Source organism: Stegodyphus dumicola, chromosome 3 (assembly GCF_044657685.1).
Source record: "Stegodyphus dumicola isolate Sdum_Otavi_A_Nest chromosome 3, ASM4465768v1".
NCBI lineage: Eukaryota > Metazoa > Arthropoda > Arachnida > Araneae > Eresidae > Stegodyphus > Stegodyphus dumicola.
The window spans coordinates 94505983-94526127 of record NC_140770.1 but is presented as its reverse complement, the minus strand read 5'-3'; the positions used below and the strand labels follow the sequence as shown (position 1 = coordinate 94526127).

The 20145-nt window shown below is 31.6% G+C and overlaps 1 protein-coding gene across 4 annotated transcripts in view; it reads left to right on the top strand.

Moving 5' to 3' along the window:
• The first annotated feature begins 221 nt into the window (after window positions 1–221).
• LOC118203383 (sushi, von Willebrand factor type A, EGF and pentraxin domain-containing protein 1-like) overlaps window positions 222–20145 on the top strand; it is a 104540-nt gene continuing 84616 nt past the window's right edge. For 2 of the 4 annotated variants that reach the window (XM_085813086.1, XM_085813084.1), the window contains exons 1-5: window positions 222–779; window positions 6171–6328; window positions 10958–11171; window positions 14056–14259; window positions 15801–15962. In XM_085813086.1, coding sequence (XP_085669212.1) covers window positions 500–779; window positions 6171–6328; window positions 10958–11171; window positions 14056–14259; window positions 15801–15962 — 1018 coding nt within the window. In that variant the 5' untranslated portion in view covers window positions 222–499. The remainder of the gene's footprint in view (window positions 780–6170; window positions 6329–10957; window positions 11172–14055; window positions 14260–15800; window positions 15963–20145) is intronic. The other 2 variants (XM_085813085.1, XM_085813087.1) reach the window with 1 other exon arrangement.

The following is a 20145-nucleotide window of genomic DNA, read 5'->3' as shown; positions in this document are numbered from 1 at the left end:
CTCTTCCTTCCTAAAAAGAGCATTTTGTTTCAGAAAATATACAAGTTGTAATTTTGTTTGCAATAAAATACTTTCTATCAGTAAATCAAAGCCTTAAAAGACATCAACTCTTAACATTTCCGAACAATTTCCGGGTCAAAGCATATCAGGGAGCGACTGGTAAATGTATAAACACTAAAGCGATAAGATGACTCTTATGTCCTTCCGACGCTGTTCCTGAAAGGAAATGAAGTGATGAAAATTGCTCGCAGCAGTTTCACTTCTCGTACAGAATATTCAGTTGGGATTTACTTTCAAAATATTGATTTCTAAAACTGTTTACTTCGATTCAGTTTCACATTTTGGTAGATACTACTGAATGTTTTCCTAAAGGAATGCATTTTATGTTCTCTAATATTTTCGGTCACTAGTTATAGTTTAAAAATATTTATAACTAAAACTAATAATTTATTTGCATTTTGCCAGACCTGTGGTAGTTCTCTGTTTAAAGGCACTAAAAATGAATAAGACCAAAGCTCAACTTTTCATAATTTTTACATTTTTGCTCTATCATATGTCCTTCGCGGATGAAAAAGAAGAAGATGCGATTGTACATTATTTAAACAACAGTAGTTTTGTGCAAGGAAAAGCTGAAATAGTTTTCCTGTTGGATAGATCTGGCAGTATTGGAGCAGCAAATTTTGAAGAAGAAAAAGGTTTCGTGGAATCTTTCTTAACACATATCGTTGTGGATGTAAATGCAACACGAGTAGCAGTTATCAGTTACAGTGATAATGCTGGTAAGTACTGAATTTTTAATATTTTTGTAATAATGAAACCAAATTAACTAAGTCATAAACATAATCACTTTATTATTCCCACAGTTTTCTGAATTGATGCTGGCTTAAGGGAATAGTTATATTAGAAAGTAAAGAAATACATAAAATTCTTAATTTGATAAAAATTTGAAATTCCCGAATGGCAACGTATTCGAATATAGTAAGAAAACGTTTATCTTCTTTCTGAATTTTTTATTAAAACATGGAATATTTGCTTAGTTTTACCGCAGAACAATTTAATTATTATTCTTTTAGTGCAGCTTAAACATATCACTAAGTGTAAAGACAATATGCAAGCTATTTCTTTCTTGGTAGCGCGTTTAAATACTTTGTCTCTTCTTATATTCGAGCCATTACGATAAATATTGTAGCGATATTTTAGCCTTAGAATAAAAGTTCGAGCTGTCATTGTAAGGTTGAGAGGTTGAGAAATGATGGTGAAAATAAAGCAGAAACAAAAAAAAAATTTCATCCACTGTTTTAAGAAAAAAGTACTTTTTAATGTTTATTGAAATATTCGCAACAAAAGCAGTATCAGAGAGAAATAACTAATTTATTAATGATATAAATAAACAGTAATATTAAATTTACAGTACCAGTGCGTCACAAAGAAATATTTTTGCTTTAACATTGAAAAACCAGAATTATTCATTTATGTTATTAAAAAAGAAAATGCAAGTTTCTATTCGTATTAAAGGACTCTTTTTCTGTGGACCCATTTTCTGCATTAAGTGAGAAAATATTTTAATTAAATACCTGCAATACACTCGTAGAAAAATTTACAAAACTCACTATAATTTGAATGATTTTGCAGCTACATGGAATTTGCATTAAATCTTATTTTGTCATACATAACATATCTACAAAATACCGAGTTGCTATTTCTTCAAAAAATAAATTTAAATAATAACACAGGAAATGAGATGTAAAGTGAGATAGGAAAACGCCGTAGTTACAGCCTTTTAGAGACGCATAGAAAAGCTATCAAAGTGCGTGCATTTCCTAATCGTAATGCAAGCTTTACAGCTATTTTCCGTAATGTGTAGTAGACTGTCCAGAAGTTTCTGTTATAACAAAGTGTATTCGCAATGAAAAGCGCCTCTAAGCTCCTGGGGTTCAATGATATAAGTAGGCATACTTGCGTGTCCAACATATCTTCTATCATATTTAAATCCGTAGAATATGCGGTCCACTAGATTCGCTGAATTCCTTTTTCTTCAAGATAATCGGTCGTTAGTGCATCGCAATGGGGAAAAGCAATTATTGTCCATTAGTAGGACTTTATTACTGACTCTACTAAACAATTTGATGTAAGGCTCGAAAACCTCATATCTTTATATTTTAACATTTATAGTTACACTCTTAAAAAGTGTATAAATTTGATGGGTGGTCATTTAAAATGATGCCCGGCCATATCATGATTCCACCCAGTACCAATCCCAGAAGCAAATTAAAACTGCCAACTTTACAGAAATATGTTTGATAATCATTTCGCCGCTCTTAAATTTGGGCCGCTGAGATGCTGTGCACTCTTTTGCCTCCCTCTAGAATCGGCCCTGATTCCACCAATTTTGAACTTACTGGATATACGGATTTTTCATATTTTTCAGGCATGTGTTTTATTTCTTCTAGATTTTAATACGTTTGGACGTCATTTTACGTCTGGTACGAAAAATGAGTCTTACCAGTAAAGAGAGAGCTCGGTACCAGTTTGTGGTACTCCATTCATTATTATCTCAGCATCAGGGCAGCTCGAGTTAGTGGGACAAAAATCATGGGTTTCCTTGCATAGAATTCACTTTCATGCAGTTTGTCACTCACGGTATACCAATAGTTTCGTTCTCGTACTGCAGGGAATTGCCTAGCATTCTGGGTTGAAGTCAGTTGCCTATTTATTTTAGTAAAGATTGCCAAATAATGGTCCTGAGAGTCTACTTTGACACGTTTTTCACCTTCACTTGGTTGTCTGTATTCATCACCAAACATTAAACCATTTCCATTGACATTTTTTATTGTTTTTATGTCTAAAATTGTCTTTATATACACCTGTGTCAATGTCTGTCTGCTTTCACTTTCCCAGTTCCACGATATTTCACACAATCTGTTAGATGCCTTCTTAACGCCTTGTTCTTCCTTCCAAATGTGAAATGTTTAGACAGTTGCTCGTACAATACTTGAAATCAGAATTATAAGTATTTGTATATTTCTGTGCAACTAAGGTGAATCTTACTGGATAACTTGATAACGCTGGCCCTCAACTACCATCGTGTTTCATTGGACTTCACAGAACTAGGTTATGGATGTGACAAAAAATTCGGTTTAATTCTTCTGCAATTAAAATTCTACATGAATGTATTTTACATAATTTCATATCGAAACGTTTAAAATATTTGCATGTCCCATCGTTAATTTAAATAATTTTCCATAATTCAGTCTACGTATAAGATATTAACTCAAAACCTAACAGTGACGCTAATAGTACTTCACAGTAAATTATGTGAGGAAAGTGTTTTTGAAGTAGGATTTCGCCGAAATGTTTTTGAAATGAAGAAAAAAAAGCATCTGCTCATACGCAGTGCTTTATTTATGCGTTACAGATGTCAACTTCAGACGCAGCTTTTATTAGCTTTCGCAATATTTTTTTCTCTAATCTTTCCGTTTAAACTTTTTTATGACCAAGGTCACGAAAAAAACTTTTTTAAGGTATTCGCAAATAAAGTCTTCAATTCCAGTATTAAATGTAAGACAAGAATAAATATATTAATAGAATTATTAATCACGAATTCAATAATTACAAATTAATAAAAATGTATACATACACTGCGACCTTTCATAGCGATCATCCCTGAACTTTCCAAGTATTCTTAAGAACATAAATAAACAATTTAACGTCACCTTTCTAAGAATAAAATCGTATGAAATTGCTCAGAGTTATTTCGAAGGGTTTCTCTGTAAAGTTGTATAATTATACAACTAAAAAAAAATTTCAGTTTTGCGATCCAATAAAATTTGTCTCTCGATTCGCAGTTTAAGAGCTCTTGATCTATAAAATGTAAAAATACGTGCACACTCTGCACGAATCTGTGACTCTGTCTTCCTTCTCTGTAACTTCATAGCGGAAAGAAATAAATTTCTTTATTTGAATCTGATGAACTTGCTTCAAAGATGAAGAAATGCTTCAAAGATGAAGAAATGCTTCAAAGAAATGTGTTCTCTGACTTGATATCCAGGCTTTAGGCACACAGAAGAGAACGTTCTGTTCACAGAGCTTTTGTCCCTGAAACAGGAAATGAGGACTGGTGACGTAGTCATGTGGACACTGACAACGGAGACGCAATTCACAGCAAAGAAAACAGCGTTTTAAATTTGACGAACTAGCGTTAAAACGAAACAAAAACTGTGTGAAAGATAGCTATAATTCGGAAAAGACGATGTTACTGCTGTATGCATTTTACATTGAACGTTTAAAAGGTTAATAATGCTTATTCATTAATTAATGACAGATAACGTGCGTTACTATTTATCACAAAGTTTCTTTTTTTATATATATAGATTTTTCCCCTGAGCATTTGTTCACAGCCTTTTCTTCATCTGCATACTATCTGGGAGAATTTTTAAGATAACTAGTGTAACAGTTTTTTTAAGTTAGCAAAAAGGCAACCTTAGATTACCATAGTTTTTAACATGCGTGGCAATTCTATTTTCCTTGTACTAAAGAAGAGGAACTTATGTTTGATTGCTCTTGAAATCGAAAGTTTTATTCAAAATTTAATCTAAGCTAAGGCTGCTTTTTTCCCTCATTATATATATTACATTGGCATGTTTCTCTTTCGATTCTATGTATAACAGCTATTTTTAAAATATTTTTTTATTTTATACTCATGTCTGTATCACTTACATTACATTTAAATATAGTATGCAAGACTGTTGTCTTAAATTTGGTAACATAGTTTTAATCACAGTATCTAAAGAGAACGAGTTATTTTTTTAAAGAAAGGGCTAAGGAGGAAGGTCTCTTTATGCGGAATTACTTCGATGTTTAACACGATTATAAATTATCTAAAATTTTAACTAGCTTTGTTGTCTAAATTTCGCTATTTGAGATTTTAATTTTTGAATTTATGATACAAAATTGTTTCTGGACATCATTCTCATTGAGCAGCCATTCTAAAGATATTTTTTCATTGTTCAATATTTCAACACAATATAATAAGAATATTAGTTTCCCTTCAAATAATCAATGTATTTTTGTTTATCTTTACAATTAGGACATTCAGGAATATTTACATCGTCATTTGGGAGTTCTGTTTTGAAAGCACTCATATCAGATTTATTGCTGGAACCATCATTTTCGCAACGGACTCAAAATGAATTTTTTTAGAACTTAATTTGGGTAGTCTTTTAAAAGTACGGTGCATTATTTTTCTTTTCTTCTGCTCTTACGTTTGGTGTTATTGTTTTTACTGTGCATGACAAAGTTACTTTCGGCACAGCACTGGATTTTAACAGTTTCTATGTGGCAGTCCAACCAAGCGAATTTAATTCCATCTTCATATTCACTGCACAGAAAATGTTCACTCTAAATTCTTGCGTTTTTCACCTTAATAGAAACCTGTCTTCGATAATGAAGTATCTACTTTTTCTCAAAAGCAAATTGTCCAATAGGAAAAAATGAAATACGATATCCCTTTTCTCATTTTTATGAGTGTACGACACTTTTGCTACAGCGCAAGAAGACATATTGCATAAATGATACAACGCAGAATTTAAAAGAAAATTTACTAAAACTATAATTACAAAATTTTTTTAAATATTTACGTTACTCAAAAACAAATATTCATGATTAAAATTAATTCGGATATCCACATCACTGGATAATCACTTTGCAGCAAAATAAAACTACTATTTGAAACGCACGTAGTCAGAGCTGATGTAGCCATGGACCTTACAAGGTCTTACAAGGACCTTACTCTCTTACAAGGTCCATGGATGTAGCTTAGTGACGCCAGACTACTTCTTATTAACTCCCCCTATGAGAGCCGCGTCAGCGAGAGGTCAGTCAGAGGAATGAATGAGCCCTTCTCTTTAACCCTAATGCATACAGTTAGTTAGTTAATGAAAAAGCAATTAAAAAAGTAAAAATTAAGTTATACGGAACTGTTTAGGAGAATAAAATCAAAAATCAAAGTAGTGAAGGCTTAATTATGCAAAATTTTTATTTAATTACGTTCATTCAAAGAAAATTACGAAAGTTAATCTTCAGAAGCTATCATAGATTTTAGCTACTTAATCGAAATAAAACTTCATAAAATTAAATCTTGTCGTTTCTAATTATTGTAATATTCTTTTCAGAACGCCATATTGATTTCCTGCGTGAACCGAAGAGTAAGTGCTTCCTGTCTCAAGAACTCCAGGATGTCGTCTTCAAAAATAGTGGAGCTACTAACACAGCAGCAGCAATACAAGAAGCTGCTCTGGTGTTTGAAAATGCACGTCCCAATGTAAATAAGGTAAAAATAACATTCTTATTGTAGCTTTACTAATATTGAACTCAAAAATATTACTTACTTATTATTTTTTGGTAAGCACAAGGTTACTACTGGAAGAATATTTTTTGAATCCGGCTCCGAATATTTAAGGAACGCTTATTTCTCCCTTTATTAGTTCCAGTCTATAATTCACTCAAATGATAAAACTTTTTAACAGTAGTAAACTAATTTCTAGTTCAGTTACAGTTAATGACTGATTGTAATGTTTAGGGCTTGATATTATATGTTAGGAAAACATCACTCAGTTATTATTAAAAACTTCGTTTTACTTTTCTCGGTAAAAGCAAGCCACTTTCATACATGTTTCCTTATCAGAAATTAATCTACTATTACTGCAATTAAAGGTTACATTAATTTAACTTCTGAGAGATTCATGCTACCTAAATTGGTTGTTATAAATTTAAAATAAAAATTCTCATCACTGAACTAAATGTCTGGTCTGATAAGTCTGCATCAAAATAAGTTTACTTTCTTAGATCACAATCTGCTTTTGCTAGTTGATAATACTTCTGTTTCCTAAAAAAAGGAATTTGTCACTCTTTTGACATTCTTTATTGTATTACATAGTTAATTCGTTTCAGCAGATAAAAGTGTGAGTAATAAATTTCTCATTTTATTATTTCTGTACTTAATAAAAATGTATTTTTTATTTAATACAAAAAGTTAAAAAGCTTTTATTTATAATTCTAAAATAACTCGGGAAATGTTAATCCTTAACTGTTAACAGTTTATTTTCTCGGATTCATTTTTGTGCTAAATACCCCAGAATTAATCCCAAATTAATAAAGTTAATTATAAAGTTATTTTTACTATTGAAACCGATACTTTGAAACTTATACTTTGACCTTTTACTATTGAAATTATAAAGATATGCTCTTTTAAATATTTTGTGATATTGCTGTTGAATTCAATTTTATGGCTTAAGTGTGAAGAACATAAATAAAGGCAACACACAAAACGTGAAAAAAACCTCCCCTTGGGTGTAATCTAAAATCTGAAAGCTTTAAAAAAAATCTTCTGTAATTTTATTCGCTTAAGATTATTTAAATGTTATTATCATCTTTCAGTCTTTTGGCAAAACATTTATCGACATCATAATGATGTTTTATCATATTTATGTACGGCTAGCTCGGAAGGTCTAGAGTTTGAATCCCAGCGACGAGGGCATAGCTCATATTTCTTGCTTTAAAAAAAAACAGACTCTACACATTGTACGTTTCAGATTTTATAAAAGATTAATCATCGCCAATGATAAATCATTTTCAAATCATGATGTAACTAGCCTAATATTTTTGTCATTTAATGTTTAGAGAAAAATTCTGATAAAATATTTGACAACTTTATGCTTACGTAATTTTTTTAACTGAAAAAACAAGCTTTTGACAACAGCTGCGCTTTATCCACATTTTATTTAATAACTTTTGTTTTTATTTCTTCTTTTCTTTTTTCTTCACACAAATGAAGGTCTCTGTCACGGCCAAGGTAGTTCCTTTTCAACAAGTTGTCACACGTTAACATAATTCGCGACACTATGTGCGCAGTCGAAACATGTCGAACACACTTGTTTTCTTTGCGATTGGCCAATGGGGAAAAAAACTCAAGAATATTGGAAAGTCCCGAAGATCTGAGGCACGGTGATGAAACTTGCAATGACTGAATCATACAGAAGGCGCATAATCAATTCAATTCGCATCATAACAAGTTGATTAATTTGTAATTTCTAGCACTGCATGTTTTACTTTCTTATAAATTAATACTGTAAAATATGCCAAAGATTAAAAACGATATTCCCTTTTTTGCAGTTAAAAGGAAGGAACGTAAATATATCTTTTATGCCTTTAGATTTTCAAAAAATATTTAAATTTACCAAAAGGTAATTTTATCATTAGCAGTGCCAAAATTTACTTTTTCCACCTGTATTCCCTTTTGTTAGAAACGTAATATTCATTCATCATTTATTCATTTCTCAAATTTATGAAGAATTTTCATTTGGTTTCGTAAAGTAGTCATATTAACCTGATTTCAGCAGTTATTTGAATCACTTAATACATTTATGACTGACATGTAATGTATCAAGTGGTAAATACACAATAATAAACTATGTACACTGAAAGATTTAAATTTACTACTTCATATGATTCTGAATTGATATTATACGGTATTTTCTCCCTACTTTCCGCCTGCCTTCGTGGTGTAACGGTAGCACATTCTTTGCGTATTCGAGAGGTCCAGTTTCGAGTCACGGTAGCATATTTCACAAGTGCACATCGGCGTAGCTACTGAGAGAAGGGTTTCGAAAATGGACTAATGAACTGCTATTGCTCTTGTGACGCTAAATCTCGTAGTTCTTTCGTTTTCTTAAGAGAATTTAGGTGTATATATTTTTTTAATTGAGCTGAGAATTACTGAAAGTGTTACAATGAATCTAGTATTTTTTTTATTTCAGTGCTTGCATTCTTTTGATTTTTAAAGTGTAAGATTCAAAATACATATGATCTGATTATATCCATTGTTAACATTAAAAATTATATCTGAGTAAACTGAATATACTCGTCGTGAATACGATAAATTCACTCTATTTCATGGGTATTTCTTGTGTAGACAGTACATTTAAGAGTGAGCAGTTATTAAATGTGAAATTTAACACACTAAATGTATTCGAATGCAAATTAGTAAAGTTCACTTTGAATAAAATTCTGCATTGGTTATTATTATAGAACATCTTTTTCATATGGACTGCAATAAAAAGTGCTGACTTCTATTTACTTATATAATTGGTGTAAATATTTTTCTCATACGCATAGTTTTATGTAAAGTTACGTAAAGTTATGTAAAGTTTAGTTATTTTACGCATAATTTTATGAGCATTTGAGCTCAGATCTTTATCACGTATTTCTTTTTACATCTTATTTACCACTTATTAAGTAATATTTCAATTGATATTTTTGCAAAGTATCCAACATGTGTTTGTATTTATTTCAACCAGGTAGTGAAATCTTCAAAATTTCCTATAATTGATTTAACTTCGCAATGAAAAGTTTCAGAAGCAATCGATGATGCTTTAATTATTTTGTATAGAATATTTTCAACCATCTTGCTTAAATCTTAAAGCACGCGAAAGGTCATGTGACATGACAGAAATATTACTGGATGCTCATTGGTTCATCCTAGAAGCCACTCCTTCGGTGGCTACACAGATGTGCACTTGTGAAATATGCGTCCCGGTGACGGCATTGCACATTTTTCATGCCTCCTGCATAAAAAAAAAAAAAAAAAAAAAAAAAAAAAACAGGGTTTCAAAATATAAATAGTTTTATAATAAACAGAAATCTATGAAAATACATATTTCGTCATGTCTTTAAAACAAATAGAAAATTTCACTGCTTCACGATCAGTAGAAATTCTCTTCATGTTCCAAGAAAACCCATATTGCATATGAATTTTATCTGAACATGAAGACTAGACTACTACTGTTATTATACTTATTGTAATTCATTCTACTTTTATGCCCACAAAGGCCTGAAGTGACGCGTATAAAATTGAATATAAGTGATATGTGTGTCTGAAAGTCATTATTTTATGATGAACTGCCCATTAAATTCTAAACACAAAATACAAATCTGGTAAAACCCAGGCATCATTCAATATTTCTACAAGAATATTTTTATATCATTGAAGTCTGACATATAAATATCAGAGGTCTTAATGCGAAAATCTACTTCGCAGTATAATTTGAATAAAATGACTTTATGTCAATCAGTGAATAAAGAGGGTGTTTTGGTCGTTGATTTTCAGAGTTGTGCCCCACAATAGCTATTTTTTAACTCTCTTAGACGATATATAATATAACAGTCTTCAAAACGAAAGTTCAACACATGAGTTTTCTGATTTTTGGATTATTAATTATCTATATTTCTCTTTAATATTCATTCTGGAATCAGTTTTTTAGGTTCCTAAGATACTCAAAGGAAAAAACCTGACTAATTAAGAAAACTCTAGGCTTCCAGGCTTTCTGACTTGAAAAGCATTCACGAGAACTCCGGCAGAAGACACGACACTTCTGCGAAATTAATGTATCAAACTTTCTCATCTATTAAATTGCGTTTAAATATGCTACACTTAAGAGAAAAATTACTTTTGCATGATTATAGTTCGTGACATTCTTATGATTTCTGATACAGTATGACTAAAGCAGGAACTGTGAATGTGGATTTGTGTTAAGAGTGAAATGTGAAAGTGAAGCGTTTAAAAGTGATTGCTGTTTTAAGCATAAAATGACTACGATTATTACTGTCATGTTCAAAGTGATAAAAACAAGCGAACCTTAGTTGCCAGCATCATCATTTGTCACGAAAGGAATTGTTCCATTCCCCACTTCTATAATGCGATGTTTTGACTTAAGTTTTACATCTGAGAGAAAAGTACACTGTGCCGAGTAGAACTGGAGAGAGCATAAGCAGAAAAATTACAGTTTTAATATCTTAGCAAGAATTTTAATATCTTGATATTGTTCTGAAAATTACTTTACGAAAGAAACACATTTATATAAATTTAAACTAATTAAACATTTTACATTCATATCTTTTACAGGTAATAATTTTGATAACAGATGGATTTTCTAACAAAGGAGGAGATCCAGTACCTCACGCAGCGAAGCTTAAACAAATGGGAGTTCAAATATTTGCATTCGGTATTGGACGCTTCCTAAAGACAGAACTGCAAAGCTTGGCCAGTAGTCCAAATCATGCTTTCAGCTCCTCCGATTTCAAAGAATTCAAGAGACTGGCAAGAAAAATTCGAGGAGGTGAGAAAAAGAGGTTTTCACGAGAAATTATCTCTGAATATCACAATATTCGTCAAGATTTCCTTAATTTAGATCACTTGTAAGACTTTATAACAAGGAATATTTATTTAGATTTAAATTTCAAATACCTTCTTCTAGCTTAGCGGCTTAACTATTAACTTAAACTACATAATATTTTATTTCGTTAGCTAAAATTTTATTCGTTATTTTTATGGATTAGAGTAAAGTACATTGCTGATTGTCCATAATAAAACAAACTTATGAACAGTCATGAAAGATACAACATTGAGAAGTCTAATAAACCCAAAATTTCTCAGAAGTAAGAAGTATACGAGGGCTATCCAGAAAGTAGATTACGTTTTGGAATAAAAAAATAAACAAAGTATAGGAAACAAATTTTATTATATACAGATGAAAGCCACACTCAAATACTACTTTTCTACATAGTCACCATACAAATTAAGGCATTTATCGTAGCGATGTACGAGCTTGGAAATTCCTTCGTCGAAAAATTCGGCCGCCTGCGCCTTCAACCACTTCGTTACCTCTTCTTGCAGCTGCTCGTACATTGTTGCATTTATAAGATTGTTTGAAATTAATTAATTATGAATTTCAATTTTTGATCTTCGGGAAATATTAGTTCTACATTTCTTACTTTATGTCTTAATGATAATTTTTCTGAAGCTTAATGCGCGAAAGCACTAGGCATGTTTATATTTTGTTTTCAAAAGTATTATTTTGTAATTATATATATATATATCAAAATTCTTTGGCTTTCTATTTTAATTTGGTTATTTTACTTTTCCATCCTAACAATAGTTACTGCTTATAATAAATCTCTCTAAACTGTGTCATTCAAGCTTAATGCTTTTAACATGATTTTTACATAACGCTAACGATACAGTTTCTTACATAAAGCTCTAGCTTATATTAATATCAAATTTACAAATCGGAACTTAAAATTAATCAGTATGGAGAAAGCTCAACTGAAACTAAATAATTAAAATCGTAAAAACAACCTTGTATTTAGCGTAAGTATATTGAAACACTCAATCGATTTCGAGGGCAGCTAAAGGTCCCTCCTCATCAGGAGAAAGAAATACCTAGAAAGAAGAAAAATAAAGGGGAAGGAGTCTCAAAAACACGTGGTCCTTATAAGCACTGCACGTGGTTATAACCGGATTTTTTTTTTTTAAATCAGAGTTACACTGGCCGCCTACTTTTACTGAGCCAGGCTATCTGATCAAACACGTAACACAAAGGACAAGAAAAATTAGCGAAGTTAAAAATAGGCAGCGAGGGGCAACTGCACCTTCACGCTCAAAATCTGAACTTCGAATGAAACTAAATAGTTTTTTAATTAAGTTTTTATCTTTGAACCATTGTATTCCGCTTTCGTATCGATAACTTCCAAGCTTATTCTGCTTCTGCACTTTCTTTCTTCACATACTAAAGACGCAAAAATTAAATAAAGAACAGGAGCTTGAAATTTATGTTGGTAAGATTTTGCAAGTAAAGATTACAGTTTCCAAAACTTTACCCGTTTAAATTTTATTTGATTAACAGACTCTGTAGCACTGTTTTACTTGCTAGCTGTAAATTGTAACTAACTAGCAAATTTAAATTTGAAAGCAAACTTTGTACATTCAAAAAAGTATATTTAATTAAAACACAAACGCTATATATAATAATTACATGCCAAAATTAATAAAAAGTAACATGAAGAAATTTACTTTAGGACAAGAGAAAAAGTTATGTTCATGCAAAAATTCGTCGAATTGTTAGTTTTTTTTAAATCGTTTTCTTTTAAAAATTTTTCTTACTGTGTAGGGTTTATATTTATTTTAACTAACATTTATTTTAAGTTTAAACTATCTTTCCTGTCAAGCCTTACTTTCCCCTGGAATTGCCAATGCCAGAGTATGTAAATTTTAGTAGAACGCGCAAGGATTCAAATTATCACCGGAAGTATTCTGAGTTAAATAGAAAGGAACGAGTGCGAAATTGTGCTTTCTTACTTCACGAGAGTGGAGGTGGCTAGTTAGGAATTGAAAAACCACGCATTTCGGCCTGTGTGCTTGCCTCGGCAAATTGTTAATCTTTCAACGTAATATTCAGAGTTTGCTGAATTATCAGCGGTATTTTAGAACGCGGTGAGGTTAGTTACGTTTAGAGAGCCTCATAGTTAGTCGCTTGTTATTATCTCTTTTTAGTTTCTTATTTTTATTTTACCGCCGGGTCGGCGTAGTTTGTGAGCGTCAAGAGCACGCATTTGTAATTTCTAAAGTTGAATAAAAAGGGACTTAAACCCTTCTCAAGACTCTGTCTAATTTCCAGTTTTCAGCAGTCACCACTTTGTTGCGTGCAGGTTGGAAGCGCGCAACTTTACAACTGTTACCATTTTTCGTTAGGTTACAACACTAATTTTTATTTATTTTTATTTTTTAATATTAGAGAAAACAAAAGACTTGCGTTTGGCGTAAATTTTAATTCGATTCGAAGCCAAACAGGTACAGGTCCCTCTTTGTCAGGGGCAAAATAAATCTGCTAATCTGGGGACCTGCACCTTTTCGCACCACTAGGCTTGATTTTCAGTTATCTTTAGCCTTACATTTTATTTCGCGTGCTCTTAATTTGCGTACCTTTTTAGTTTAAGCGAATGTATGACTTGAATGAAAAAGAACATAAGACAATTTTAAATTACATTTAACTGTTAAGAAAACGTTGAACGAGTCATGTCAACTTTAAGCAGCAGAATTAAACTGTTAGTCAGCAGGCATGACTTTAGTGTAATTAATATATTATTAAGGGCAGTGATTTCGAATTTCTGATTGCGATGCTTTAAAAGTAACATAATAAATATTCAGAAACTTTCTTCCTTTAGATCCTCATGAAGTATCCTGGTCTGGACAAGCATCACAACCGAACTGTGATCACTTGTGCGAAAGTCCTTACAAGGGAGACCCAAATGACCCAGGATGCTGTGATCATGATGCTAGATGTTCATGTGCTCTGCTTTCAGGCATGCATACATGTGTTTGCGGACCAGGTTATTATGGACTGTCTGGCCTCATGGGACAATGTAGAGGTATAAAACTTTATAAAATTCATTAATATTAAGAATAATCTGGGAAAGAAAATACTGACTATGATTAAGAGTGACAAGAATGGATGCAATGCATAAAAAATACTAATATTCGATCTCTGTTGGCAATCTAGAATATAGAATAAATATCAGATTTTGAGTAAGGCCGTATACCAAAACATCAATTAATATTATTTTGCATGCTGCAAAATACTATCAGATATATTCAAATAGAGTGTTTTTAATTATAAAACAAAAGATGAATATTTCTTACTTTAAAATTCTAAATTCACAGAATATTTTATTACGCAAGAAATGCAAATTGTACAATAAAATTTATCATATAATTTATTTGTCAAATGAAAGGGCAACATTTCAAAAAATGTAAATGCTTCAAAATATTTAAAGCGATGCAGTGTAATTAAAGTAAAATGTATGCTTCTGTTAATAATAATATAACAAAAATAATTTAAGTAACCATGCAGATATGAACAACTTAAAATACCGAATTATTTTAAAGTATTGATTTTAAGATTTTGATCTTCTTCTTTATAGAAGTGACATTTTGACATTTTAATCTCTATTATACTTTACAGTCTTTTACAGTAAAGCAACATCTATCCTTAACTTTACGTCTCCTTTCGCAATACAAAACTTTAAACAAAGTTTTGTAACTATCTGAAAGTTACAAAACGTTTTGCGAAAGTATGATATATTTCAGCGACGGTCAATTCTGTACTTTCAAGATCAAATTAAGTTTAAGCTTGTGGCGGAGGATCCTATAATGTGTTTTGTTCAGTAGAATGGTTTTCAATATTTTTTGCCTTATGCACTTCTTTCACTATTATTAAAAGGTAGTTCCTCTTTCCCAAACTTGAAAAATACATCCATACATTTATTTAACTTTAGATTATTTTCTAAGTTGTCATATAAATTAATCAACAAAAAGTATAGTAAATGTTGATAAATACCAAAACTTGAGTAAAAGTAGTTTCTCATATTAATAGAACGAACCTAAATACTTAGTAGCTAAATAAAAGGCTGACCTCATCCTCCCTTCTTCCTCTGACACTATGAAATTGGCCTCTGGTTAAGAACCCCTGGTTTAGTAGGTATTTAGATCTATGTCTTGGAAATACTAGTCATTTCAAAACTTTCTCTTGTATTTATTTCAAAGAATCTTTGTTATAACGTTACCCTAAAATGATTAGAAGTATGAAAACACACAAAATTCGGACAATAAAAATAAATAAATTAAACTCGCCATAACCCACCCGGGTTGGCTGTCCCGATGTTAGAGTTCTTCCTAATGTACGCATTATCTCTGTATTTAGCTTCTGACTTTAGAAACTTAACTAATATTAACTCAGTTCCTTACACGAAACAGATTTTTGGAATTAACTGATTTACTTCTTTGAGCAATCCTACTTTAGAAATGCGACTGAGGAAGATGTCATCTTAAAATTAGAAACTGTTTATAAGTCATTCCGCTTCGCATTGAATTATTGTAGTAATTCATAGTTAAAAGATGCGTCTTTATTCAGCTTGTCCTAGAGGAACTTACAAATCGAAACTGGAGCCGACTCGATCCTGCACGCCTTGCCCTCCTGGAGCTACTACTGCAGAACTTGCCAGTACTTCTGTTAATGACTGTTATTGCAAGGATGGATATTTTGGTGATCCTTCATCAGGAGTACCTTGCACTTGTAAGTAACTCTCTGAAGTTTCTATAACATTTTATAAAGTGCTGTATTTTCTTGAGTTAGCAGTTTTTTAAACTGGTTTTATTAAATCTGTGATTCATTCATTAAATCTGTGATTAAAGTTCATTCCTTTTTATATGATATTACATTATACAAAATAAGATTATTATTAGTTCAAAAGAACCTTTAGCCCGAATGGGCTTTTGCCTGCATATTACTTTAAATGAATCACTTTTAAAGTGTTGCCTTGAAATATTATCGCCCGGCATTACTTTTAAAGAAATTAAATAATGAAGAATCTGCATCAATGTATGTATGTTTCTCGCACGGCGGTAACGGTACGCATATATTTTGTACCGCTTCATGCGCATAAGGAAAAATCCGTACTTGTGATTGGACACAATTTCCGATTACATCATTTTCTCTTGACCTAATGACGTTTAAGTTTTCTTACAGTTTCGTTTTCGTTGAATGACGCGCATGAGTAATACGGAGTGTTACGGAAGCGTGAAAATTATCATTTGTGTTCTTTGAATAATAATGCCAGACAAAAACATTGGCATCCTGTTTATGGAATAATAAAATTTTAAAATTGTTCAAAGATGCTGTTAATAGCAGAAGCAATTTTAAATGCTTAGATTATACAAATAACGGAAATCATAAATTAGTGCAAAACACATTGGATTACACGACGATCTCGACTCAAATATAAAAACATATGTGCTAATAAATATAGCATAATTGAAATTTTGTGGCAAAACGTTCCTTTCACATTGCAGAAAATATTTCCTTTGCAAATGTATTTTATTTTCATGTTAATGTCCACATCTTTTACACTTCTAATATTATGTTGCCTTAAATAAAAGAAAAAAGTGCATTCAGTATATTATCTGAATACAAGATATTGAATACAGTATATTAGCTACTTCGTCGATAACGCATAAACTACAATAGAATAAACGCAATCTTTAAAATACACTACACTTTTTTACCATAGCGACACTCTGGCTCTAGGTTCACTTAAAAGCGTAACATTTCATTCATTTTATAACTCAGAATGAACAAAATTTATATCATTTGAAGAATTATCTAATCGTTGCCATATATTCTATTCAAATGCTATAATAAATCTAAAACGATGTATAAAAGAAAGCAAGCAAACAAACAAACAAAAAAAAAAAAAAAAAAAAAGGAACATTTTTTTCACAGAGGATTTAGTATTTCTCATTCAATTAATTCAGTTCTCAGTTTGTACAAGGCAAAAATACTTAAAAACTAAAAATACTATATTAAAAATTACGAAGTAAATCTGAAACACTTATTTCCTCGAGTAAATTCCAGAACGTATTAAGCATGATTTTATTCGCAATAATAAAAGAAGGCGATATCTTTGTTGTTGCGAAGCTTAGATTCTCGAAATCGGTAAGAAATCCACTATTCTGCCAAGTTTCAAATGTAAACAAACATGGCCGCCAAGGCAAAAATAATTAGGCTTAGCCGCACTTAAACAACTTTAAAATTGTTGTTATTCTTAAAATATTGCATACAGATTTACTAAAGGCATAAAAACCTTAACCGTAAGATAAGAACAAATTAATTCAATCATTTTGAAATCAAAAATTGTACAATTTACAAATATATAAGAGTAAAGAAACTGAAATCACTGAGCCGGGTAGCAGACTGGATATGTATATAACTATATTTATATACGTTTGATGCGGCCGATTGCAACCAAAATACGAGGTGCACATCTACATGTTATAGCAGTCCTATATATAGTCCTATTTATATATATATAAAATTTCAACGTTCTGAGGCTACTAGTTTTTGAGTTATGCGAGATACGTACGTTCGTACAGACATCACGAAAAATTCTCTTCAGAATTACTTTTAAAGCAGTTTTATAATTTTTTTGGAGGAAAAGAGTCTTTTATTCTGTTCTTACGTACAGATATCAAGCAAAAACATCGGTAAATTGCATTCGATAGCGGTCAAAATGGATATTTTCGTTGAAATATGCTGCCTGAAACTTTTCGCGATTACAATACTTCCTTTTTACTTCGTACAAGGAAGTAAAATCTTTAAAAAAAGAAACAGTTTGTGCATTGACGGTATGTAAAACTTTTGCAACAAATTCACGCTTATAAACGCTTACTTTAACTATAAAAAAGTGAACTATAAATGATAGAAATATCATTTAAATGAGATTTTTCATCCTCCGCTTTAACCGGAATTTGGTTTAATCGGCTTAACTCCGGTCGCATTTGGGCATGGTAAGAAGGAATAATGAGTATTTAATAGCTAAGAAGCATGCATATACGTAGTACATCAAAGTAACGAAAGCAAAAAATTGTGATTTCAACCAAAACTTTAGTAGGATCAGTAAGACCTGAAAGTCGATAAACATTGAATCAGTAAAACATAAAAATAGAGGAATCATGAAAGGTAATTCCAGCAGTTCAGCTTTGCTTATCTGTTAAATTTTTAGGGTTTCGAAATCACTTATTTGCCTATAAAGATCTGAAAACAGTTATTATGAACAAAACTATTACTCAAGGCTGATGTTTCTCAAAATGAGACTACCCTACGAATTTGGTTCAAAATAATGACATAGCAGTGAAAAATGTGCAGTGCCTTCGCCAGACTCGACTCCAAATTTTCCGATTGCTAGCCATACATGCTTTCTAATTACACCGTAAAGGCACACAGTAAGAAGAGAGAAAATACCTTACACTCTTCCCCACTGAAATGGTGGCTGGGAAGGAAGAACTCCAGTTGCCAAATCCTGCCGGTGACGGATTATCGTCTACCACCTTTAAATTCGGGCGCCAGCGAAGATTCGTTTAGAATTTTTAAGCCAAGTAACCAAAGAAACCCACAATGCCCTCCCTGGGATTTGAAATTCGGAACTTTCGATTCAACTGCAACTACAGCACGAAGATATAAACCATAATATCGTCCGGCGACTGTAAAATATTTTGCCTGGGGAGCTTCCGGACTATGTGAAATAATTTGTATGAGTTTTATTAACTTAAAGCTCACCTCTCACTCATAGTTTATGTAGATCTGGGATTTTTAAAGTAGGAGTCGCAATCAAGAAGTAAGATAGATAAAAATTAACGGAGGTTTCAAAAATATTTAAAGATTACAAGTTATAAGAATCAATTATTAATTATATTTTTAATTAATAATTATTAATTATATTAAGGATTTAAAAATGACCTCTAAGTACACAAGTATTCGAAGTATTATCATTTTGAAATTTTATTTACATATAAACAGAGCTTTGCACTTGGTTTAGGATTTGGAACGTGTTTCAAAGACTGACCACTACTTTTTTATTTAATACTATTAAAATCACATATCTTAATTTTTAACAAGTTTGTAAATCATTTTATTAAAACATTGCAGTTTTCGATCAATTAAAGGGAGGAGATTATTATAAGGTTGTAAAACATTTCTTATAATTAAAAGCAGTCATATGAATCTCTCTTTACACTCCAAGTTTTGGAAGCATTGTAGAAATCCACAACTCCACCAGTGGCTGAGTGGTTAAGACCACTGAATGCTGGTAGTTCGACCTGGCTTATGTTCTGACGAATAGGCTGGCTGGTTGGTTGTGTTGGTTTTCCATGTGTAACGTGAATACGAATCAGTTTTCCTTAGCAAGTCCTCCATCTCTCCTCTTACACAGATAGCTCTCGTAGCTTTGTGATATTCAAATAACCTAACCTTTAGAATCACGCAATAAAATTACATAGAATCAATGCATACTTACCAAGCCGACAGGAGTAATATGAATGATTAGAACTATTAGAACTATTATGATAGTATTATGTCAAATATATCTAAATTGCCCCGAAAGTATTTACCAAATAGCGGAAAATTAAAATTAGTATCTTCAATTCAGTAGCCACTCACATAGAGAAGATGATTACCAAAAACATGTCCAATACAACATAACTATTTATGCTCATAAATTTGTATGTTTACAAGAATTTATTATATACACTTTAAGCGTGCACATATGTAAAATAATAAAAGAATACGGTGGCTTTGCTTTTCGCGAACACGCAACCTTTAGTTAACTTTCTGCAATTCAGGATCTTCCCCCTAGACCAGTGCCTTCTAGAATTTGCTAGCCTATTACGTAACCGCTACTATAAATAACGAATGCCCGCCATTT